This window comes from Dermacentor silvarum, chromosome 1 (assembly GCF_013339745.2).
Source record: "Dermacentor silvarum isolate Dsil-2018 chromosome 1, BIME_Dsil_1.4, whole genome shotgun sequence".
Lineage (NCBI taxonomy): Eukaryota > Metazoa > Arthropoda > Arachnida > Ixodida > Ixodidae > Dermacentor > Dermacentor silvarum.
Genome location: NC_051154.1, coordinates 8,290,346 through 8,315,545, shown reverse-complemented (window position 1 = coordinate 8,315,545; position 25,200 = coordinate 8,290,346). Strand labels below are relative to the sequence as shown.

The following is a 25,200-nucleotide window of genomic DNA, read 5'->3' as shown; positions in this document are numbered from 1 at the left end:
GGGGGCTTTGCTTAAGTCCATAGGACCACGGTCCCTATGGCCACGGGGAGCCGGACCTTGACGCCCGAGAAAAAGATCTGTTTCAATAATAGGCCGTTAACTTTCTTCTGTTTTCTCTTACATTACTTTGCCTGCCCTGGTCCAGCTGATGGATCACATTGGGTGCGCTTCCTGAAAATGTTTGGAGAAAATTATCAGCTGCCAGCTGTGAGTCACGGTGATATTTAGTATTTTCGTGTGTATGGGAGATTACGAGCGTGTGCATCCATTTCTGAAACGGCTTGGACACGAGGGCTCCAGTGCGCACATGTTTATAAGAACATGAAACCCATAAAGTTCCGGAATTGAAAATCTAAAGCACGCCTTTGGAAATTTCAGTGCGCCTTTCGCGTCAAAAGTTTATAACTTTATACCCACAATGTTTCGGAATTGAAATCCATGCGCTCCGTAGATTCTGCGGCCGCCACGAGATGACACGACGCACCCTCTCGCCATCGAAAAGCCCTTGAAACTTCGTGCTCAGATGGGGCTCCTTGCGTTATGTGACTCCAGGTGCATGGGCGTTGCCACATAATCCAATTCGAGTTAGCAATGTTCGCGCCGAAATGTCTTTTCGGGCGTAAAAAAGACATTGTAGACGAAATCCAGAATGATTCCCGGTGCGCCGGTGGTTTTTTTGGCCAGCACGACAGCACGAAAAAATTTCAGGGGGGGGAGGGGCTGAAGCCCCATCAGCCCCCTCCCTGGCTACGCCCCTGGTTCCCGGCTCACCTTCGCACTCTTTCACTCAGACGCGCATCGTAGTGCACGCGGCGACGATTTTATCGACGTTGGACTTCATGCAGAACCTCACGGCGACGACGACGGCGACGGCAAGAATGCCCTTGGAGTGTCCATATAATTGCTATCGCAATAAAAAGGAGGGTGATAAGACAGAGTGCCACGATGGAGTGAAAGATCCAAGTCCGTGTCCCGAAATGCTGTGAGCTAGGGGATAACACAATGCTGCTCAGCTGGAGTGTTTTAGGCCGCGTGATACGACGGAAGAGTACATGCATCCAAGTACACGAAAGAACAGAACACGAAAGTTTCACTTTAAACTTTTTAAAAAGTGCAAGCACACGTAGAAACTTTGTATTGCATAAACCACAATCATATCTTTTACGAAAACAAACCAGATTCTTAATTAAGCCATACTGCTTGAAACAGGCCTTAACTTAAGCATACGGCACGGAGAATTAGAGCAGGGGTGCTATAACGTAAAGCTATTCCAAACTTTTCTATTCCAATTGTGCAATCAGGCCGCCACTATTTGTCAAAACATTTTTGGGCCACTGCCAACTTCGCCTGTCTGTCACGCGACCTCACCACACCACATAAACTCACCGCGTCAAAGTGACGTGTACGCGAAAAGATGCATTAATATGCCGAACAAAACTGAAATTTTTCTGAATAGCCAGAGACTGCCCCGTTCCGAAAGGAATAGATGGCTGCTCGCCGAACGCTCAGGCCCTCGCTACTCGCACCTGCCGTTGAGCGTGTATTTATTTACGCATGATAAACCTTTTTGCGTGGCAGCAAAACGTTATCGAGCCCTTTCGGCACGTATACTACATCGCTCTGCTAACTCTTCCTTGCTGAGGATCTGTTTTAGCGGCATTCTTATCCTTGCGTTGCACGCCGCCGCGATTTTCGACCAGCCACCGCAAGCTAAGGAAGGTGAAGTGTACCAATCGGAGAAGCCGGCGCCACCCTCTTCATGCGGTTATCTATTTTTGCTGTGCTGGCTCGGCCCCATCGAAACCATCTCCACTAGAGCGTGCTCCTCGCCTCTTGTCAGCCAATTAGATAAGAAAACCCGCTGGGTGCAGACAATGTTATTGGTTTTGAAAGCGAACAAAGGTGACCTCCTATAAACGAGGAGACTACTTGATTGGGTTGTTCAGGCAACGCTGCGGGTCACCGCCCGATGTTTGCGTCGGTGGTTACGTAAATTTGACGTCAGGAGATTGGAATAAAAACAGTTCGGAATAGCTTTAGCGCCCCAGCATTATGTGAATGCATACAGTATGCTAGTTTCATATACTAGGTTCGGTATGTGAAACTTTACAATTGTGTATAAATGTTCCTCGAAGGAACTGGACAGTTGCGCCTCACTATAAGATCTGTACCGGAAATTACTTGCACATTCACTCAACCTTGTCAGTTACTCGTAATAGTATTTTATCTCCAAAGAAATATTAGCCATGCTTAATGTCTTCGAAGCAACGATAACGGCTTACCTGCCGCAAGCACAATCGTCACAAGTTAAGAAGACCGCGCTGACATCGTCGATTGTGGCACAGTTGTATAGGCTACTTCGGTGGTCGCCTCTAAAACCCCTCCATAAGACCGTTTCACATGGCGCGATTGGAGCGAAAAAAATCATTCTGTCGCGCACGTCGCAGAGCGATTTTCGCTGGCAGCTTTCACATGCGTCTTTGACCGCGCGATTTCCGTCGCAGCTACGCCCAAGGTTGCTCCCTGCTCACAAAGTATCCATGCCTGCATCGTTAAATAAAAACAACATGAAAACTAGTCAAATATTACAATTTCATATTATTTTTTGAAAATAGAATAGTACACAATTTTTCAGCCCTTAAACGCGTTGAGACTTTGCGATCGCTTAGTCCGCAGCTGCGGCGAGTGAAAATGCTGCACAAACCGCGTAAGTATGCGGCGTGGTAGGGTGGTTTTGTTTTGTACACTCTAGTTGTGTTGTTGCGGTACGATGGAAGCCACAACTCTTCTCCTGGAGGAGTATTTGCTTCTCTAAAAGAAGCTACTATTAAGTGTGCAAGTGCCTGGCACGATTTGTAGTAAAGAAGACGTTGACGACGGCGACGATCGTGAGGGTACGTGCCGTATGTTGAAGGCGGCGTCAGCTCCCGACTGGATAGCATGCAGCTTCTCCTTTTAAATGATTTGTGCGAGCTGGAGAAAACAAAAATTGTTGACGAAGCTCCTGAGCCACAGGCGCTGGTGGGTATGCTCTGTTAAAACATTGAAACTGGTGCGCGACATTGCTCCGCTGAGCTTCCAACACGCGGTAAAACAGGAAAGCGCCTATTTCGACGGCGCTTGCTGTTACGTCACGTTGCTCCGCCCACATCGCGCCGATCGCTGCGACTCGGAACATGTTGGAATCCCGTCGCGGAGAGCCCGCGACGTCGCAGCGGTCGCTGAGCGACGGAATTCGCTGTGTCGCTGTGTGAAAATCGCGCCATGTGAAACGGCCTATACACGGTTTAACGCGATAGCGTTAAGGGCCCCGTGTCGCAGAAAATCCGGCGTCGGCGTCGGCGTTAAGCATCGGCGTCTGGCGGAAATAATCATGCCGAACCACATCATCCCGAAGCACCCCGACAGCACAGGCCCTCTACGTGGCGCAAGGCGTTAGTGAACAAAAATTGAATTTCTCAAAATCAGACAAAAAATCGTAAATTACGACTTACAGGCGTGATAGCGTCGGATTGTAATTTGAATATACGAGAAAAAAGCCTGATAAGCAGCCAGGGATATTTGAATGCTATCGCGTTCCACTCTTAAAGGCGAAGCTTAAACGTCCTCGAATTCTGATGGTGTTTCGCTGTACTTTGGGTCTAGGCAACATTGAGGAGAATGTTGAAAACCAAACCTTTCTAAATTTTGGACACGCGCGCGCCTCGGGGCAGCAGCAAACACATAATAAAATAATAATAAAGGTCCTAGGGCCTTCACATTTTGATATAATACGGCTTAAATTGCTCCTGTAAAAGTGTCTTCCCAGCAATGCATTTGTGTTTAAAAGTGAAGCCGACTTTAAGGGGATCAGTGTAAGCTTGGTCTTTGTCAGCTGGCTTTCCCACGTTGTGTGTTGCAGTGAAGCCTACTCATAAAGAAAAATGTGATGCGAACGGAGCCCGCTAACGTTATCGCGTAACACTCTTTAAGGGGAAGCATGAGCGTCCTCCAATTTTTGCCTACCAGGTTAAGTACCGACGTACCACCAACCTACCCTGCTCCTACGCTCTCCCCCCTAGCTTACCACCTCAGCTTCCGGCGTCAAGCGGAACTTAAGTAGTGCATGACAGCTTCTGGTTTCAAGCGGAAGCAACTTGACAGCTGCAAAGAGTGGTGAGCGTGCAACCAAGGAGTTTTTTTTTTTTCTTTTTTCTTTTAACCTCCGTGCGTGCAACACGCGAAAATTCAGGAAGCGGAAATACCGGAAGTGGTACAAGTGGAAACGGAAACCCCGGAAGTGGAAATCGCGGAGGCGGAACTGACGTGAGCGACGAATCAGAGAACAGCGGCACACATAAAATGTTGGTGCCACTTTACAAAACCGGCAGTGGCGCGTGGATGGAGGGGCTTTAGCTGCGACGAGCTCTTTTCCGCTCACATATTGTAACGATGCAGGAGCTGCGAGACCAATAACACATGTCTCACAGCATTGCCAGGCCACCTTGTATTCCGTTCGCGTGCGTTGAGAGCCTCGGAAAAGCGCGCCCAAAAGCGAGCCGAACTGCCGTCGCATCAACGCCATTGATGCGACCGTGGCGGCGTAGTGGCTGTGGCGTGGCGCTGTAAGCCCGAGGGCGCGAGATCGAATCGCGGCGGCCGCATTTCGATGGCGGTGAATGGAAAAAACGCCCGTGTACCACGCATGGGGTGCACGTTAAAGAACCCCAGGTGATCAGAAATTAATCCGGAGTCCCTCACTATACGGCGTGCTTCATAATCATATCGTGGTTTTGGCACGTAAAACCTCAGAAGTTAATTTCAATTTGATGCGACAAAGATTAACCAAGACATGAGTCACGGTGCTCCCTAAGGCGAGCACAAGATAAATGCCTGAGGCCATCAAACGAAGCCCGCGCGACGAAGGTTCCCGCTAGACAACGGGGGGGGGGAGAGGGAGATCGAATTGCGAGACAGAGGAGTGTTGAGCGGTGGCGTTAGTTGCATTACCTCTGCCAGGGCAGCGCCGCAGTAATTCTCTCACCGGTTTGCGCATGTCACCGGCCATGACAGATCGGCGCTCCCGGCATTGCAAGCGCGGCAACCCGCAGCAGTGCTTTCCTTGCCGCCACGCCAGTCTTGGTGACCAGCGTCACCGAGCTCCGAACTGGCGCTTTCTGTTCATTATGGAGACGGCCCTGTTTGCGGGACCCACAACATCGCTTGAGCGACAATAAAGTTGTCTCTCTCTGGCGCAATGGCGGCCCTCGTCAACTGTTCTTTTTTACAGCGAAGCTGTTGAGGGCTCAGTCTTCGATGGTCGTGTCCGCGTGTAGAAAAAAAACTCTCATTGGCCGTATGCTGTATGAGTGAGTGAAGGCGCGCGAGGGACGCGCGCTTTCACGGGGAGCGAACGCACGGCGGAGAGCAAACGTCGTCTTCCGTCGCGCGAAAGGCCGTGGGGGGACGGGAGGGAGGGAGGGGAGGCGCCGTTTAGCTGCGGCACCAAATGCGTATCTTTCGACCGGGCGCAAGGGGAACTGGCGGCTCAATCACCCACGTGAAAGGAGGAAAACGGGAAGGCAGCGCGGGAGGGAGGGAGCGCGGCTTTTGCTCTGCGAGCAATTAACTGCGTACTTGTACTTCGCGCGCACTGTATCTTGAAAGCTCTCTGCAACACGGCTCCTACCTTTGTATGCGCTGTGCTTTTGCCGCTCAGTTTCCGCTGAAGCGATAGACCGCACGAACCTTCGCTCGCTGCTGCTTGCTCGCTTGCTCACGCCAGCGTTTTGACAGCGGTTGTGTGCGGTCATCGAGTCTGATCTATTCATGTTTGCGTGTGCGCACTGACACCATCCTTGTTAACTCAGTTAATAAGCGAATGTGTCTAAGTTTATACAGCCGATAAAACTACTATCCTTACTCCGTATAGCTCGCTACTAATTTGCTGTCGCAATTGATGCTTCGCAACTGTTGTCGACGGCGGCGGCGTTTTGCCCACGTTCGCACCGAACGCGCGCGGAGTTGGTAACGTTTTCATGAAGAACGTGCCAACCTTTGCCGTACACCCTATGGCGGTGTACCGTAGCGACCATAAGGCCATAGTCCCTGTGGTCACTAAATAAATGAAAACCACCGGATCATATATATTTCTCATTCTTTAATAGTTCAAATAACCAATTACACCATCACATCCTAATAGCCATAATTGGAAAGGCATAATTCCAACCATAGTACAGCTTCGCTGGTCTTCCAACTCCACCCCAGTGGAAGGGCTGACAGTGTTGTTGCTTTTTCTTTTTTTAACTTGTGCCCTGTGCTCGCTTTTGAACTAGCCTGCCTACTTGCGTCACCAGCTCTCGCATGCTGCGTGGCGCATTCCCCGTGGCTTAATTTCATGGGAATCCCCAAGTTGTTCTCGTTAATTTCGGTGCGCTGCAAGGGTCACTTGTGACGCGGTAGGCGAGACACGTGACGTTGTATTTGCCTAGTCTGAAAAATAAGGGCATGCGGGCTTTTGTACAAATTTTAATCAATTTTTGTAGTGGGCATAGGTGTAATACGTCCAGTCACAATTGTTGCTGATTGATCTACGCAGCAGTCTTGTTCGGAATGCCCAAAGCTAGTGAGGAACTTCCTATGAATATTAAGATTGTGTGCTGTTAAGCAACTCACCATTAAGCGTCGCTGCCAAAAGATAGCTTCTTGAACTTGTTGGCGGCCTTGCACATCGCTGTGAGGCCTTGCTACGCGACAGCAGAGAGACCCTTGACGGAGGGACTCTGCCGGCCATTGCCAATTTCAGCTTAACTTTAAGGCTTGTTCTCTCTTTGCTGAACCAATTCCTTAAATTGGTTTGAAAAATGAGCTTAGTGGTTGGCGTTAGGGGACGTTAGCTTAACATGAGAAGTGCCAGCAGCATGTGTGCGTGCTTGTGGGTGAATAGCAGGTGCCAGCGCAGTGCCAGATACGCCTACATACCTTGTGGCACCTATCGATGATGTGAACGGATAGCGCAACTCGTAGAAGAGTTGCGCTATCCGCGAGAGGGCGCTGACATGGTGGCGACCACATTAAATGCTGGTTTGGTGGCGCAGAAATGTCACGGCACAAGGTGTACTTTGCAGTGACATACATATGCACGGACCCAGTCAAGCCTTTTTGTCTGTGCTCCAAACATCTTAGAGATGTTGAATAAAGCTGAATTGAATATGGCCACCTTCAAGTGGTGTCATCGCGCCCAATATACGCAACGACATAAGCGGATCAGTTGTTTATTTATTTAGTTAGTCAACCCGAGGTGGTATAATTTAATCCAGGGCCTTCCGAAATGGCGTCTTTTATGGCCCATGGGTTAAGTTTCACTAATATTTATTACAGCGGCTCCATTCGAAATATTACAAGTTACACAGTGGAAAAAAGCGAGGACAGTCGACGGACAAGGCCTTTCGCGCTGCGCCTAAACATTCAAGTAGACGGCCAAGTTGCGGCAGGCACCCATGCATGCCCGCAGAAGTAACCTAAAGTGCTTTTCAAGACAATTGCGATGGGCGGTAATCGTCCATAATTGACTTGAGGCATATACAAATGTACGTTTTTACAATGCTCACGAAAGTATCCGACCCGGGCCTGTTGTATTGGAAGATAATAACATGCACAGGTCAGAACGAATTTCTTCTTTCTTCTTCTTTTGTCTCTTTTTAGGCTCCAAAGGGGCCCCCAGCATCCAGTAGAAAGTGCCTAAGGGTAACTACGTGTGTGTGGTCATGCTTGCCTATGCCGTGACACTAACTCTTTTGTCCACACTGACGTGTTGCTCTTGTGCCTCCCTGTACCACATTCCCAAGTTGATATGCCCTGAAACAGTGTGCAGTGCTCTCCTTTTGGAAATCTCTAGAGTGCGCTCGTATCCTTCGCACAAAAGACATGCGCTGCACTCCACCTCCTTCCTTCCATGCACGCAGCGCCACTGGGGTCATTCCATAATGCCGTGTCTGTTTTGCTCGATAATGATTGCACAAGAAAGCATGCGTGTTCGTCTGCAGTGACTGACTAACTGCGGCGATGTCATCCATCCATCTACACGCTCAGAATGAGGGCGCATGTAATGAGCTACGCAGGCCTTGTCGTCACCTGTCAGGATAGAAGATGATCCGTCAGGAAATTGTCCAATACGACTTTTTCCCTACTATTTTCCCGTTGCTATTAAATTAATTGATAAAATGGAAGTATCTGTTAGCAACGGTAAGTTTGCTTGTCTTTGCAAAACCTTTGATGCATGTCCGCAAAAGCTGTAGCGCTGAAGCAGAGAGCAATGCCCTAAGGGCTCGATTTGAGGCAGCACACGTTGGGCTCTAATACGGCGTCCCTCGTGTAGTTCCAATGTTCCGTTGGACTCATAAATAAATGAATCAAAAGTTTCGGGCCTCATCTAATTCCGTAAATTTTCCGCGACACCCTTTAGAAAAAATAAGTAATTTCAAGCGGGTCAGATTTTCAATATTCTAACAAAAATACAGAAAATTAATTTTTCTTCATTTCTTCTTACGCAGCCATTTTCGCAAAAGAAATATTACTTTTTCGAATAGGGGCAAGTAAATAAGCATACAATTTGCTTGTAAAAACTAAATAGGACTATATGTATACTTACACCATAATGCACCAAGCTTTCTGTATAATTGGACCTGTTTCTTCATCGTGAGCTTTCAAAAACGGCGAGAAAAATTTTAGCGGAGGGAATTCAAGGGCGGGACTTTTGATTGCCCCAGAGGGTATGCAAAGCATCATCTTCCAGATGTGTTTACCGCATTTACACCGCGTGCGCAATGCAGGCCGCTAATTTCACCCATCATTTGTTCAAACGCCAAAACAAAAAAAAGAAAAAAAAAACATCCCGTAACACATTCCCCCAATATATTGAGATAGGGAAGATTTTAGCCAAGTAAACGAATAAACGCCGACAAAATGCTGTGTGTAGGAAACATGCACGATGTTCATCATCGCGCCACGTTGTGTCACACTGCACACTTTGTTTTGCGCAAAAATAATGCGTTGCCTGGCCTGGAGATGGGCTCTCCGCTTGGCAGCAGGACATTATGCAGTCGCAAAGCTGATTCCGTACTCATACCAGTTTTCAGTTGACCAGATGACCAGGCGGTCACTGTCTTAACGAGAAACTTGGATCTCACACGTAAGGGTGCTGACTTTGTAGCTGTCACTTCTTTAGAGAGAACCCCCTCTACGGTTTCTCAAGGCCCTTTTGCCGGGTGACTTACTGCTGCGTGTAATTCGCCACGCCATGTAGATCAGCATGTCTGCATTTGCAGAGCCTCTAGTTGCGCGGTTTTCACTCTGGCGGATGTGCCTGAGTGGCCACCCCACGCTGTGATTGACGGATCCCGTTTGCTTGTTTTCAGGACATCCAGGAACACGAGGATTCCATGATGGTATGTACTGCCACAAAGCATCTGTAGTGACCTACCCCAGCCTCGCCCCCTTCGGCGCTCCACTATGTTGGATGCCGATCTGTGCTTGTCAAGTACCGTCGACGTAAACTTGATGTAAGGTCACACTTAGCTAACCGCTGTATTGAGGCGGATTCACATGGAGGCGTTCCATGAAAGCGCACAACTGTGGTGACTGATCCATACAGTGTTCCACTGGAATCGTCAGACGCTGGAAAAATCACTGCGTGAAACCCAAAATCTGCTGGAATTGAAAGCCATGTTTATGCCAGCTCCGCGAGGTATTTAAGAAGAGGGCTTCAAATAGCCATAGAGATCACCATTCTCACTATATCTTTCAAGGCGCCTAACTTGTTTTTCACCAACCCCACTGTCACCTATCTAGCCCATTTATTTCAGAGTATGAGCTTCCAGTCTCATACAGGAGATGAAGCTGGACGCTTTTCTAGTCGCCTTACAGGGCGACTACGTGGACTAGGAGATCACCTTCTTTAATGTCGCCAAATCCTTTCATTTCGGGGTGATACAACAGTTTATAGCCAATCATCATCGGAGCAAAAGGGAAACAAGCACTGCCAGTGTTCAGACGCCATTCAGGAAATTGAATTTCTACAGCAGGTGGAGGGCACGATGAGCCATTGCGTAGCAGCTTCAAAGGGCACAGCCAAGCTGTCTGTGCCCGATGTCATTAAGCGCCACTCATAAGTAATTAATTTGCTTGATGCCACAAAGCCTGCGCGATCAGAGTGGTTGGCTGTGAATGTTTCCGGCCACGTCACCCTCACTTTATTATCCTCACTTTATTATTCTCAATATAAGCCTGCTGCATCGCTATTTATAGGGAGCGTCACTGAGAGGGAGACTAACATACCACCACACAATGCTTAATGCTAGCTATTGCGAAACCACTGGCCAACGTGAACGCGCACTATCTGATCTGAGGGTACAGCCACTATAGCAGCCAAATTAAACCAATAAATGAGGCTGAAACTGGTTTTATTTAACAGTGTTAGAAAAGAGCGGTAAAGAACAGTGTAAAAAAATGTGGAACGGGTATTTCTATTGTTGTCTGAAATGTCGTTGCTATATGTGAAATCGTCGCTATTCAAATACCTCGCGCACACGGTGACTTTAATGACCTTAACTTTGAGCCATGACCCTGTTAGGACGTAAAATACTTTCTAAACTTGATGGCGTCATTCACGTATACTAAACAGTTCAATTTAAAGAGGAAGTAAACCCCCCAGCACTGTTTTTATTCCAATAAGACATAATTCTGAAGTAACATATGTCTACATCATGGTTTCTGGCCAACATAGCGCAATTGCAAGCAGCATAACCTTGAATGAGTGAAACATGAAAGAAGCCCGCGAATACACGCAAAGTGCCTCGAGCGGCCAGTCGTGCGGCAATTCTGCGTGTATTCGCGGGCTTCTTTCACGCTCGGAAAAACACATTTATGTAGCACGTATGGAGCAACGGAAAGCTGTATCAGGAGTTTTTCATGTTGCTCTACAACTTTCTCATTCACACTTTGATAATTAGGACAGTACTACTCGAGTTAGATAATTAATTACAATTAATTAGTTAAATCTCAGTAACGAAAAAAATACTGGTGGCTACTCCACTGTACTACAAACTTTACACACTAGGTTTGCTTCGCGTAACGCCGTTCCTCTTTTTTTTTTTTTTAATCGTGCTGCGTGATAGCTGGGACACCCCTGTATAAGACCTGCAGACTTCATATAGAAAAATTCTATAGATTAGTCCATAGACAGTGTCAAGGATTACTAACGTCATATTTATGACTCTGCAATTTTGTATGTTAAATTAACGTCCTAGACTTTTGAACCCAGGAAAAAATACTTGCAGACCTCAGAGCGCCCTGCATAATTTAATATAGCAGCTTTTGTACAGCCAGTGTCGTTTTCAGGAGGATACTATGTCGTGACGTAATGATGCAGGTGGTCACGTGGGAGAAGGACATCGTGACAGTTGGACACTGGTTCTGGCTTGTTCAGTCGCCTGCTATGCTGCTGCACCAGGCCTCGCAGCGAGTAGCCGATAGCAGTCCACCGAGCGAGTTCCAAAACATGTCCTGTTCTCACGTGACCACCTTCTGCATCATGATACGTGATGACATAGTCACCTGTTGGAAAGCGACGCTGGAGCTGGATATAGAAGAACTTATTCAGATCGCTCTGATGCTTCCCAGTATTTTATAAGAGTCTCAAGATCCTTGGCCATCATTTACCGCAAAAAATGAAGAGTCGGAAATGTCATGTCAGTATTCCTTTAAGGACTTAATACCTTTAAGGACATAAGATCTTGCACTGTTTATTGAGACAATAAACGCTAGAGAGTCTATAGACAAAAGTCCATAGACTGTCTATAGGTTTTATTTAGACTTGAAATCACAAAATATTGTCCATTGATTAGGTGGTTGTTGAATCACATAAGCGACGGCGCCTTGGAGAGCCGCAAGTTACACTGCTGTGTTTGCCATAACATGCGAAAACGGGTGTATGGAAAGATGGTATATGAAATCAAACATACGCACCTTTCGAGAACGGCCATGACATTATTTTTATCAGTGGCTTCCAAGCCACTGCGCTATTGCCGGAAGCGAAAGGGCTTGCTAAACGGCCCGCTCGGCTCGCCAGCAAGATCAGCGCCTACCAGTAGCGCTGTTGGGAGCAGTGTGCCAACTGTACGCATTTGCACGTAGTTTACACTTTGACAAGGAAATTCTCCGGATTTCACGCTGGGCCTACGCTACCAATAGGGGTAGCGTAGGCCCAGCGTCTGGAGCTTGACCAGCAACGGAGACAGGCAGAAACAAGATCGGTCAATTCGACAAGCAGCTCGACAAAGGGCGAAGCAACGCTCGTGCTGGAGGCTGTCGGCGAAGAGCGCTGTTGACATCCTTCCCCGGGGGCGACTTTACAATTGCTAGTAAGTACAGCGGAGACGTCCGCTTAACAGGTGTTGTCATGGCAATCGTGGAGCTCCTAGGTGCCTAGGGACATAATCGCTTAGGGACTTTTGAGGCACTGGTCTCCGCTGAGCGTGGCTCTCTTATCTCCGGGACCGGGCGCAGCGACCTTGCCGAGCGCAGCTACTACGTGCGAGCGAATCGTTTAGGGCGCGTTGAATGTCTGGCGATGTCTGGCCCACGCCGGCCGCGCTTTATTATTGTAGCGTTTGTTCTAGGGGCGGAAATCCTTGCAGTTGTGGTGGTGTGGCATGACGGCTTTTGATCTCGGTGAACTGTGGTGGTGTAAACAAGCGGATACTGCTAGCGTTTGTACCCCGGTGCTGCGGCGGAAGCCGCAGTGCCGGGCGCCGACGCGAAGCGGCGGTCGTTGGGGTGTTGCGGAGCGCAGCGTAGCAACACCCCAAATAAAGAAATACCGCTCCAGTCAGGTAGATTGCTCCCTCCCTGATAGTGAGATTACATTTGGATCATCAAAACAGTGATGCGTTTATTTAGGAATATCATCCTTGCTCTCTCGCACCCTGTAAATCCGCTTGTTTACACCACCACAGTTCACCGAGATCAACAGCCGTCATGCCACACCACCACTACTGCAAGGATTTCCGCGACATTCAACGCGCCCTAAACGATTCGCTCCCTACGCACGTAGGAGCTGCGCTCGGCAAGGTCGCTGCGCGCGGTCCCGGAGATAAAGAGAGCCACGCTCAGTAACTAGCAGCCGCCGCGCCAGACCAGTGCCTCAAAAGTCCCTAAGCGACTATGTCCCTAAGCGCCTAGGAGCTCCACGATTGCCATGACAACACGTGTTGAGCGGAAGTCACGTGACCCGCAGTGCCACGTGATCTACTACCAATTGTAGTAGATCTACTACACTGTATCTACACTGTATCTCTATCTACACTGTATCTACACAGATACACTGTATCTACTACCAATTGGAAAGTCGCCGCCCGGAGAGCGCGGCAGCGGACTCTCGCCACGCTCGCGGCCGGCATATGGACGGTTTCCAACCGTCGCGGAGAGGAGTCACGAACGCACACAGAAAACAGTTTCCAACCGTCGCAGATTTCTCGGCGTCTAAACGTCCGCGATTTGATGACATGGCACGATTTGTTTGTCACAGAGGCGAGTCGCCACACAGAATCGAGAGGCAACTGTAATTCGTTAGTGAATGGAAGTAGTGTATCACAGAAGAATGATTTCCGAAAGCGCCGACGTCGAGAAGTTATATTCTCAGAATAATTTACACGCTGAGAAAATATAGCGTGTAACGTTGCATCATACCAATTTCAGTGAGGTAGCGTTGGACCCACCGCGGTAGCCCAGTGGCACTGGCGTTGCGCTGCTGATGCAGTCCCGGCCGCGGTGGCCGAATTTCGATGGCGGCGAAATGCCGAAACGCTCGTGCTCCTTGCATCCCCCGATGGCGTGCCTCGAAATGAGATCATGGTTTTGGCACGTAAAAACGCACAATTTATTGTTAGAAGTCGCATGCATTATTTTTTTCACCTGACGTATCGACAGAATAGTGTCCGTGGGTAGGAAGTTAAAGATTAAACGTAAGGCGGCGTTGATTGCTCGTATTACTTTGGTGAATGCTTGAATGAAGGTATTCAGAACTGACGCGCAATCATGATCTTCAACACGATAACCTTCCGATGTACTTAGCGAGAAATTCTTACTTTCGTTGCCGTTAGAAGTGTTCAAAAATTGTTTAGTTTTCTTATCACAGATGCCAGAGTCTTAATAAAACATGTAAAACGTGTGGATTTTAAAGCTTCCAGGTACGGATTTTGATAAGCAGACCTGCGAATAGAAGATGTGCGAGAGGTTCCAAAAAACTTTCCTTTCTGAATGTAAAGGTGGTTTAAATATCTGTTATGCCTAGGTGCATTAGGGTTGCAGTAAACTCGACTAACAAGAATACATTTGTTAGTTCAGAAAGTTTCGCTTGTGATAAGCCCCAGCATTGATGGCGCTGAAGTTGCCCAGGTTGTAGTCCCTTATGTATTTAACGCGATTGTTAATGCGAGGTAGCGGCAGTGAAAGCGCCAAGTCGTGATCGCTTTTAAGAAATATGTTTGACAGAATCATCATGTGACGAAGCAAGCACGGGGTCAAGAACAGATGATACGGTGACCCGTGCTGGAACAATGACAAGCTGTGACAGTCCGAAATCCGAACAGAACTCGATTCAGATGACGACGGAAAAGAGCGAGGATCAGACCGCGTGGTATCAGGAAAGTTAAAACCGCCCGTTAACACCAGGATATTTCTCATTCACCAGGTTCAGACAGACAGTCATGATGATAACCGCAAAAGTTACCGGAAGCATACGCCAATAATCACTTTTTAATGCATTAGCATTCTTTTGGCGCTCGCACGCACTTTCCGGGGGCTATCTATGTATTCTTGTATGTTTGTATCCAATCGTTTTTCATTCCTGGGTCATTGGGTAGTCAGTGGTCGAATGGTTAGCGCATAGGGCTGCTGTGCTGAGGTAACGGGGTTAGAAACCAGCCAACCATGGGTCACTGAGTATGTGGCAATGTGTACATACATGCCGCTCTTCAGCGAACCTATTTTTCAATGCGCACTGTGTACGCGGGACTGGGTAGGTACCACTGTTCGAAGAAACGTTTTCACACGACAGCATTAAAGGCCCCGTGTCGCAAAACATCCGGCGTCGGCGTGGCGCGCCGGCGTCCATGACGGAGAAAATCATCCCGAACCGCCACGACCCTCCGCGTGGCGCAAAGGCATTATTGAACAAAATTCTCAAAGCAAAATCCGTCAGAAATGTCGTAAAATACGATTTAACCACAGCCTGCAGACACGATAGCGTCGGATTCTAATTTCAATGTACGAGAAAACAATTATGTTGCGAGGAAACTCAAACCCATTTTTCCAGCATTTCTACCATACCAACAGCGGCGCGCCCGAGTAGGTTACTTGCACAAGACACTATCGAGATGGCGCTCGCCTCCTCGGCAGCGTTAAACGGCAACGCCGCGCAGTGGCGAATGTGGAGAAAAAAAGCTGCAGTACCCGGGAAGCCTGACAACATTCATGGATCTTTGAATGCGTTCCACTCTTAAAAGCGAAGCTTAAGCGTCCTCCAAATGTTTTGACGCCCACTTGGAGCACTGAGCGACTCGATCTGTGCTGGTCTTCGGTGCACCTATTTGATGCAAACTTGGGTCACTGGATATGTGCCAGCATATAGGTGCGTGCCGCTCTTCAATGAACGTTTTTGATGCCAACTTGGACAACTAGGTACAATGACGAAAATATCACTAAAATTTATCGGATGCTGAGCGGAACCGCCGTCACAAGTGTTCCTCAAGCACATTAGCAGCACATATGCACTGGGTGTGTGCTCCTTTTCAATGAACGCCTTTCACGCCAATGCTTTCACTGGATATGTCTTGAATGAAAGTCTCGCCAACTTGGGTCACTTAGTATGTGCCACCCAGCGTGTGGCACAACAGCGTCTCGGGGGTCATGCGTCTCTGTGGTGGCCGCGCCAGGTGGCGCCGAGTGTTCTTACGGAGGCGCGAGAGTCCCGTGTCAGTACAGGCTTCCATATTTTGACGGTGGCGATACCGTGTATGGCCTTATTGAGTCAATGCTGGCGCATTACTGTCCATAGTCATCGTGAGATGGCTGCTGCCGCAATTTTTTTGATGCGGTCGGACGGTTAGTCACGTGATATCTTTCATTTTTTCGGTGGTCTCAGCACTACGACGCCTCGATGCCAGCATTCGAAGGGACGCTGGCATCAAGAAGCACTACCAACGCCACCTAGGTGGCGTTCACCGTACTCAGCACAGCGGAGCGTGGCCTCCGCAATTAGCTCTGAAAATGTTTCTGAAGTTGATCGCGGAGGCTGCAATTACGACGCGCTGTACGCGCTGATTTGACTCGGTGACGATTCAGTTACGTGCTTTGTCTTGCGCGTTGTATTAGTGTGTCAGTTACGTGCTTCGTCTTTCGCGTTGTGCTAGCGTGTGCAGCGTAGTGCAGCTTCCATATGCACGACGGTTGCTCATGGTCATCGACGTTGGTAGTCGTGATGGAGGAGACGTGCCACCAGGCGTCAGCGTGGGTGCATCAACGCCTAAGGGCGCTTTAGCCACAAAACACCAATAGACATTATATATCAATGTGCAATAAACATTACACTACTTCTGTGAAGACACGTTTCACTTTCGTGTTCTATACCGATTCCTATATAAGAGGGATCAACCACATTTTTCTCGGTCTATCTGTATCAGTCGGAAAAAATAAACAGGGCAATAAGTACCTGCCTCAAAAGATGCAAGTTTTAAGTGTCTTTCAAATTTCTAGAAATTTTTCATTGACAGCACGTCATTCAAAGGAGTAATTAAAATATTAGAGCTAATTGCAATTAATAAATTGAATGGCATTATCAAACAAATCACTGGCGGTTGCTCTACTCGACTGTGAACAATATGCACTTGGTTATCTTCGCGTAGAATGGCCAGTATTTTTTTTTTTTTCTTTAACGCGATGCATCACAGCTGGGGCAACCCGTATTTACACGTATGTTTTCTCTACACGAAGTTATCTCTAGCAAGCCCGTCTTAAACCGTCATACCATAAATAATGCGCCTGCGGTTTTCATAGCTGTGGAGATGCAGCATGTAAAGTGGAATCGTCGCATGTGGGTTTCTCATGCTCCGACTCCTTTGAGGCAACTGAACTTTCGGAAATGTTTCGCGCGTGAAAGTAGTGTGGCTTTATAAAGTTTCCACTGCGCAAGTTAGCGCTACTTCTCTCATCACTTTTTCTTGTCTTTTCAGAAAATAGAAGTCATGACGAAGAACTGTGGCAAGCTGACAGTTCACGTCCAGGTGAGTGCTACTTTTTTATCATCGAACAATGTGTGCTCTGGGCCACCATACCGCGCCTTCGAAGCTTAACTATCACTGATTTTATTAAAACGCTAGGCTAACTACGCAAATGTGGTATGCATAGATTCGTTGTTCTTGGCGGACGCATTGCGCATAAAAAATTATGCGCCAGTAAAAGTACTATGAAATATAAAAGTTCGCCTTTTCCGCCTAGGCTTTACATTTATATTGTAAAGGCCAAACCACTCGTAGCCTAAGGTGTTTTGTTGGAGTTTTTTTAAGCATTCCACCATATTCCTTAAAGAAAAAAGTGTGACCACCTCTGAGGCTTCACCTTTTCGCCAGGCGTAACTTCTCCGTCTTGCTTTTGGGCTGGCGCCCTGGATCTTTGCGCCAAGTTTGCACCTAAGAATGAGCAGTGCTTAGTGACAAGCCTTGTATAAAAATGAAACGAAATCAGGTTGTCGTTGCGTGCGATTGTTTTCGACATTACAATGTTTGCACCGTAAGTACAGCTAATGAATTTTAGTCTATTTTTTTTTTTGCCAAGCAGCCAAAATTATCTGTAGAAATCGCATTCGCGTAACGTTTCAAGTTAAATTCACGGTCCATCAAGTACGCATTGACTTGGTCGTGTGCATGGACAGCAGTAGCCACCAAGACCGTGGTAACTCCGGATGCTATGAAAAGGTGTTCCTTCGCACGCCTTTAAATTGTAAGCATTACTTTTTTAAGTGACTTTCTTTTTCTTTTTCGTAATATTGTTTTTAGAGACGTAGCACTCCCCCTGTACCGTGTTAGACCATCAGCCGCTGACATCTGATTATAAATCACCCACCTGCCAATATTGAAGTATGCGATGTCCCACTCGCACACGCAAAGCCACCATAGCAGCTTAATGTACCGTTGTGATAACCTGATACAGGTATTTAAATTTTGTATAGCTGGTTATATAGTTATGTACACGCACACGCGTGCATATATAATATATATATATATATATATATATGGAGAGAGATATACATATATGAATCCATCAAACAATGACACCAAGGACAACCTAGGGTAAATTACTTGTTCTTACTAACTGAATTAAGGAAATGATAAATTAGTGGAAATGAAGGTCAGTGAAAAATAAACTTGCCGCAGGTGGGGAACGATCCTACGTCTTCGCATTCCGCGTGCGATGCTCTCACCATTGAGCCACGGCGGCGCCGTTTTCCCATCCACTTTCCGGGGTTTTTATGTTTTACGACTAGAACTAACCCTGGGAGTGTTAGCCAGCGCCAGCACTCACATACCTAGACGGCGGATGTGGAACATTCTTTCTGCCGCAGACGTCACGAGTACGTGATCTCTTTAGAGTGAAGGTGACTGGTCAGTAGACCCACATAAGCTCCCTGAAGGCATCAATGTTGCCGGATTCGAGCCCTCGTTATCTAATGAACGAGAAAAAGGAACCGAGGAGCCCGATTTTTATTAATCATGTTATAAGAAGGCAACAAACAATGACACCAAGGACAACATGCGAAGGCATGGGGTCGTTCCCCACCAGCGCCAAGTTATTTTTTCATCCACTTTCATTGCCATTAATTTATCATTTCTTTAATTCAATTAGTAAGTAGAAGTAATTTCCCCTATGTTGTCTTTGGTGTCAGTGCTAGCTGGCTTCTTATGATTAAGAAAAATTGGGCCCCTCGGTTCGTTCCCTTTCTTCTCGTTCATTATATATATAGACATACAGGGTGTCTCAGCTAAAAGTAGCCAATGTTATAAAAATGACGGAGTGTGCTAGGAGGCTCAAACCAACTCAGTGGTGTTGAGGATCGCGTGTCCTAGTCTGCGGCATTTTTTTAGTTTTGCAAAGTCAGTTGTTCCTAACTTTTTAAATGTTGGCTTCACCAAGAAAGTGCCAATACGAAAGTTGTAGATCACATTTAAAAACGGCCGATTGAAGTGTTTGCAACTAAGTACCATTGATGGAGCTTCTTGTAATTGCCTTTATAGAAAGCCCGCGAAAAAAAAAAAAAAAAAAACAAGCGCGTGATAGCGCCACTATTTCAGCGCTCCCCATCGAGCGATCAAGGAACGAAATTCGCATATCTGTATTGACCCTTTTCGCGGCGATCCCGTGGGCGCTGCCATGTTTGATCACGTGGTGACGCGTCCATTGCTTGCCTCAACTGCCTCCGTTGCCTCCTTGTTTACAATGGAAGTGAATGACGCCGGTGCGGCTTACAAAACCTCTGTTTTCGGAGATATCGTAGACGGTGAGGTGACTAGGTGGACGACACGAAGCTTTGATCACAGCTTCAGAGAACATGTAAAAGCGATTTCAGAGCTGATTAAGCTATGTCCAAACGGCGCAAGCAGCGTATATGGTGCTTGTTCTAAAAGCGGGGTTAAATATGTATTCCAAGCTATCCAAGCTTTCCGATTATGAATTCAGTCAGGATTAGTGTGTTTTGCTCTTTGTTCTTTATTCGGCAAATATTTTGAAGCAGTGGCTTGTCAGTTTCTGACTCAGTGAAGTTCCTCGGTGCGGCCACTATCTGATTATTTTCTGCCTAATTGCTCGCGGGTGTGCTCAGTTCCGATAGATTTGTTCTTGCTACGCACAAGGCTTGAAACGTAGCTGTTTTGTACATCGTAATACCTTGTAGCAAATATATATTACAGCTAGTAACTCGCTTACTCTTGTGAACCGTCACGAAACATTCAGCTTCGACCATTCGTGCGCCATAGGTGTAGTCCGTCATTTATTGTGCGTATACAGTGCGCATAAATTCAAGTGTGCGCCCATTCACTTATTCTTGATACGTCGGCGATAGAGTGGGCGTAAGTTTTCTTGCCATTTGGGACAGATGTGTATAGATAACGTGCGCGAAACTTACTATGACAGGAAGCAGCGCTACTCCCTTTGTCATTGTTTAACGAGTGGTACTCACTCTTGCCGACGTTCTGGGGATGAAGCCCTTTCTTTGAAGGTTAGCGATACAAGGCTGGCGGATGAGCAAATTTCTGTATCCTCGAGGAAAGCCATACATCACTAAGTGCCGGTAACACGTTCGGACAGTTGCAGCAGCGGTCTGCGAACTTGGCCACACAGATTCATTCTATTCCTTAACATGTCAGTCACTATTTTTGCAGCCAACTATTTCACACGTCTTCAATCCACATGATTCAAACCAGAGTGAATGGAGAACAGAGCGTTAGCGATAACTCAGTCGTATTACCGACAGCTGATCGCACAGAAGCAAGGTAGAAGCGGTAATGGTTTCGTATTCGTGCGCGGTCGCTGAGGAGAGGTATGGCGCGCCGCCGTGAGCGCCATCTCGTTTCTCTAAAACAAACTGCTCCCCGAAAAGGGTCAATAGCGGTTCCGAGACGGGCTTTGCGTTACCGGTGGATGCAAAGAACACGCCAACAACTCTCGCTAGTAAGATATGATCGCGAACGTATAGAAGAACATGACAATTGCATTTTCCTTCCCGATTAAACAATTCGGCGGTCAACATTTACTCAAGCCCGAGCTTCCATTCTTCTTTTTTTTTTTCTGGCCTTGTGCATTCGGGCTTCATTCCACAAGTGGAGTGATATATGTCACGTCGAAGCGCGACACACCTTTATCACCGCCGCTCGCACTGCGCGCCCGATCGCGACAGGGCATGCGAGTGAGTTTCGAAAAAAGCATGCAAACTATGTCCTTTACTGATGGTTGTCTGGGGGCGCTGAAATAGTGGCGCGGTTGTTTTTGTATTTCGCGGGCTTTCTATAAAGGCAATTACAAGAAGCTCCATGAATGGTACTTAGTTGCAAACACTTCAGTCGGCCATTTTTAAATGTAATCTACAATTTTCGTACTGGCACTTTCTTGGTGAAGTCAATATTTAAAACGTTAGGCAATTAGTTTATACTAATTAATTAACTCTGCAGAACGAAAAAAATATCGCAGACTAGGACACGCGATCCTCAACACCACTGAGTTGGTTTGAGCCTCCTAGCAAACTCTGTCGTTTTTAAAACATTGGCTACTTTTAGCTGGGACACGCTGTATATATATATATATAAAGTATACTAATGCAATATGAGTACACGCATATGGGTTATGCAGTGCTGTTTTTAGTCATCTTGGGCTACCCAGCAGATCCATCAACCCCGTAACTAATTGCCATACCTGTGGCCAACATTCCGGCCTTCTTCCATACACATGAATTTGGGACATCGAGCTTAGTGCCTCAGTTCCACTCCGGCACTTTACTGCGATAGCTATTATATGGACACTCCAGGTGCATTTCCGCCGTCGCCATCGTCATGATGTTTGGTATGAAGTCCAAATTTGATAAAATTGCGGCCTCGTGCGGAATTCAGTGGGCGCGAGTGAAAGCAGGCAAGGCGAGAAGGATGGTGGCTCGATCTCGCGCGCAAGGCGAAGAGGAAGAGCGCCATCTTCCAAGGCAGCAGGGGTGCGGGAAGGCGGCTGCGGCGTATGGCGCGGCCACGCGTGCAAGCGATCTGCTTTAGGTATTATGGCTTCGTGTGCGCCCTGTTTTCGCCGCTCAGCCTGGCGTTGAAGCGAGAGGCAATTCGCTCGCTGCTGCGGGCGCTCGCGCCAACGTTTTCACAGCGAGTGTCATCGGGTGAGATGTTTTCACGTTTGCCTGTTCGCGCTTGACACCGTGCTTGTTAATTTAGTTAGTAAGCGAATGTTTACAAGTTTATACGGCCGCCGATAACACTATACTATCTTTACAATTGGCTGTCTAATAATTTGTCATCGCAATCGATGCGCCGCCTTTCGGGTGAAACTGCGACAGCTTATTTCCTCGCCTCCTCGATTGTGTCCTTTATTATTTTGTGTCTGTAGTTCGTCCCTACGCGACGCTCTCGGCTGCATTGTGCGTTTCTTCGGTGGCAAGCTTGCGCTTTTTCCAGAGTTCGAAGCCATTTTTTGTGAATAATCCTTCAAAGCTCGCCTTTTTTTACTGTTTTCTAGCATCCAGAGCATATAGGTACCATTCTTAGTGTAACATTTTTGTTGTCTGACTGTGAACAGCTGGTATAATTTGTCTACGCATGACTGTAACGGCGAGTGTTAGTTTATTAGAAAGGCTCCGTTTCTCGGAGTCTTTCTACATTGGAAAAAAGAAACAAAAATGTCATTCCGCACCTTTTTGTCTTTCGTTACAAGCATTTCTGAGTGACTCAGTTTATGATGCGGTCCTCGGGTTCCGATTCATTGCACGCCTTCACTGCCTGCTGCGGAGTGTCTTCGCTTATCATTCACTTGTCTTGTTGTTTTGGTTATCTTGAGACAACTGTTTATCCTGCTTTTTGGGACCATCTTATTCACGCTTATACAGATAGCACATGCAATATAATGAAGGAACAATTCTTAATGGAATTTACTGTCTCAAACAGAGTTCTCCGGATAAATGCTGACAAATGCTGAAAAGTATTATTTTATTTTAATCTTTTTTTTTTTTGTGCATGATGCCACTCCAAGTAATCCTTTAATGGGGGTAGAATTGAGAGTGCGAGAAACTGCTGAAAATAAGCGTCATGCTGGAACGGAAATGCAGAAAACACTGTGGCGGAGACATTGGAGAATGCTGGCTCAACGAGGTGTGCGGACAGCCACCACACCGCTCATTCGTGTCTCTAAAACTATTCATAATACATCCACCACTTCTCCAGAGTAACTGACTGACCGTAGTTACTGATCGTACGCTTCCGCCGCACTCTCTGTGACATGATCTCTATGTACATCCAACCTTACCACAGCACTTGGGAAGCAATCCTGCCATTCGTCAATTTTTCTTATAATATTGGTATACGGCGTACAACCGGCTACTTTCCATTTTTTTTTCTCGTCTACGGCCGTCACACTACCCCTGCCCTTGACGGTACTTTATTCTCGGGCCTCGTCGTCCATTTGCGAACAGTTCCGTATATCCTGCCGCTCACTCGCGCCAACACCGAAAGCCAGCCAACAAGAGCCGCCATGACGGGACTCGCCGCACCGTTTCATTCTATCCTGGCGATGCAGTGTGACTATGCACCCGTATTTGGTAAAGTCCCTATATAAGAAAAGTACCGCCATCCTTTGATAAACGCCACTTCGCTCTCTCCCTTATCTCCGATTGGACGATGATAGCGCGCGCTTTTCACTTCTTTATATTTTCTTTTTTTCCGCCTCAGAGCCATGTTGAAAGTCCTCTGCACAGCCGCAGTCGCCGGCGGCGGCGGCGACGCGCGCCCGGCCTGAAAGCTTCAACGTGGACTTTCTAGGTGCGCCACCGTCGACTTGGCTTTCGCAAGCAAAAAGTAAAGAAAAAAGCAAGCGCTTTAGGAGAGGAGGCGGCGGAGGAAAGAGTAGATGGCGGTACTTTTCTTATATAGGGATTTTAGTATTTGGTATTTCTCGCTTAGCAGACAACCTACAGGTTCGCCATATTGGCCCGTATACAGTAATGACACAAACTGAACTGTGGCGTCACGCTTGCCGCCTTAACACCGGCGCCACGCGACAGCTTAACTTAAAAAAGGATTAGATTATGGGGTTTTACGTGCCAGAACCACGATCTGATTATGAGGCACGCCGTAGTGGGGGTTCCGGAATAATTTCGACCACCTGGGGTTCTCTAACGTGCACCTAAATCTAAGTACACGGGTATTTTCGCATTTCGCCCCCATCGAAATGCGGCCGCCATGGCCGGGATTCGATCCCGCGACCCCGTGCTCAGCAGTCAGCCACTGAGCAACCACAGCGGGTGACAGCTTAACTTCTGTCCAGGCTGGCCGCTTGCGTCCACGTGGAACAGTAGCGTGATCACCTAGTGCACTTCATCTTCCTCATATCTGCACTTACACATCATCATCCCTTCTCGTCGGTTTCGTCGCTGGGCGCCGCACGGGCTGACAGAGCGCCGCATGAACATTGGTCATACAGTATTCTTGAGCACGAGGGCATACACGACGACTTCGCGGAGCTGCTCGGTTGATATAGAGGAAGAACCAAATAAAATAGTATAAGATGCCAGAAATGCAAAGAACTACAGTGGAAATTCACTGAGGACTGAAGCAAGGATTTCCTGTGTCTCATTCACGCTTGATCTTAAGGGCGTAGAAAGACGATTCGAAAGCAGAGAATTCGGTTTTAATTTTCCTTACATCCGTAATGGGGTGAAACAGAGGGTCCCGGGGCGGTTGTATGCGGACGACATAGATTTGTTAGCGGATACTCGCGAATACATGTGGCAATGAAGCAATCTAGGCCTTAATTTTAGCACAACAAAGTCAGGAATTCTTATCTTTAGTGAATTAAGACACAAAAATTGAATTGAAATGAATTGTAGGGTCTTACGCGCTAAAACAACAACTTGATTATGAGGCACGCCGTATTGGGGGACACCGGATTCATTTTCACTACCAGGGGATCTTTAAAGGGGCCCTGAACCACCCCTCGGGCTTGGTGAAATAACATAGTCCGCGGGTAGCATACGCTGTTGTGAACATCTCAGCCAAGTTCTGCTGTCGTACGCGGTCCGTGGAGCTCGCAAGCGGAACGCGAAGTCACCTTTCTCTCAAATGCTCTCGCTTCAAAAGACCCTATGATCCTCGCTCTTTTCTGTGTGCTTTATTTCATAATAAAGCACACTCCAATACACGGCTGCTATTGGTCGCTGGGGCGGCTGCACCGCGGCCGCCGCGAGGTGCCGCCACGAGTCCAGTGGCAAGCGCACTGCGCCTCGTTGAGGACAATCGCGTGTGGCTTACGTTTAGCGCTTCGTAGGCACCAAAATCGGAAGTCCAAAATGAAATTTGAACTGCGCGCTACGGTCACGTTTATGAGGCGGACCGTTGCGGCCCCGCTCCACTC

At 47.5% G+C, this 25,200-nt stretch overlaps 1 protein-coding gene across 6 annotated transcripts in view; it reads left to right on the top strand.

The window, feature by feature from the left end:
* The window catches only part of LOC119456455 (uncharacterized protein ZK1073.1-like), a 187,279-nt gene that overhangs the window by 68,404 nt on the left and 93,675 nt on the right, over nt 1-25,200 (top strand). For 3 of the 6 annotated variants that reach the window (XM_037718278.2, XM_037718270.2, XM_049664737.1), the window contains 2 exons: nt 9,396-9,425; nt 17,268-17,318. In XM_037718278.2, coding sequence (XP_037574206.1) covers nt 9,396-9,425; nt 17,268-17,318 — 81 coding nt within the window. Of the gene's footprint in view, nt 1-7,683; nt 7,726-9,395; nt 9,426-17,267; nt 17,319-25,200 lie in introns of all 6 variants that reach the window. The other 3 variants (XM_037718261.2, XM_037718253.2, XM_037718285.2) reach the window with 2 other exon arrangements.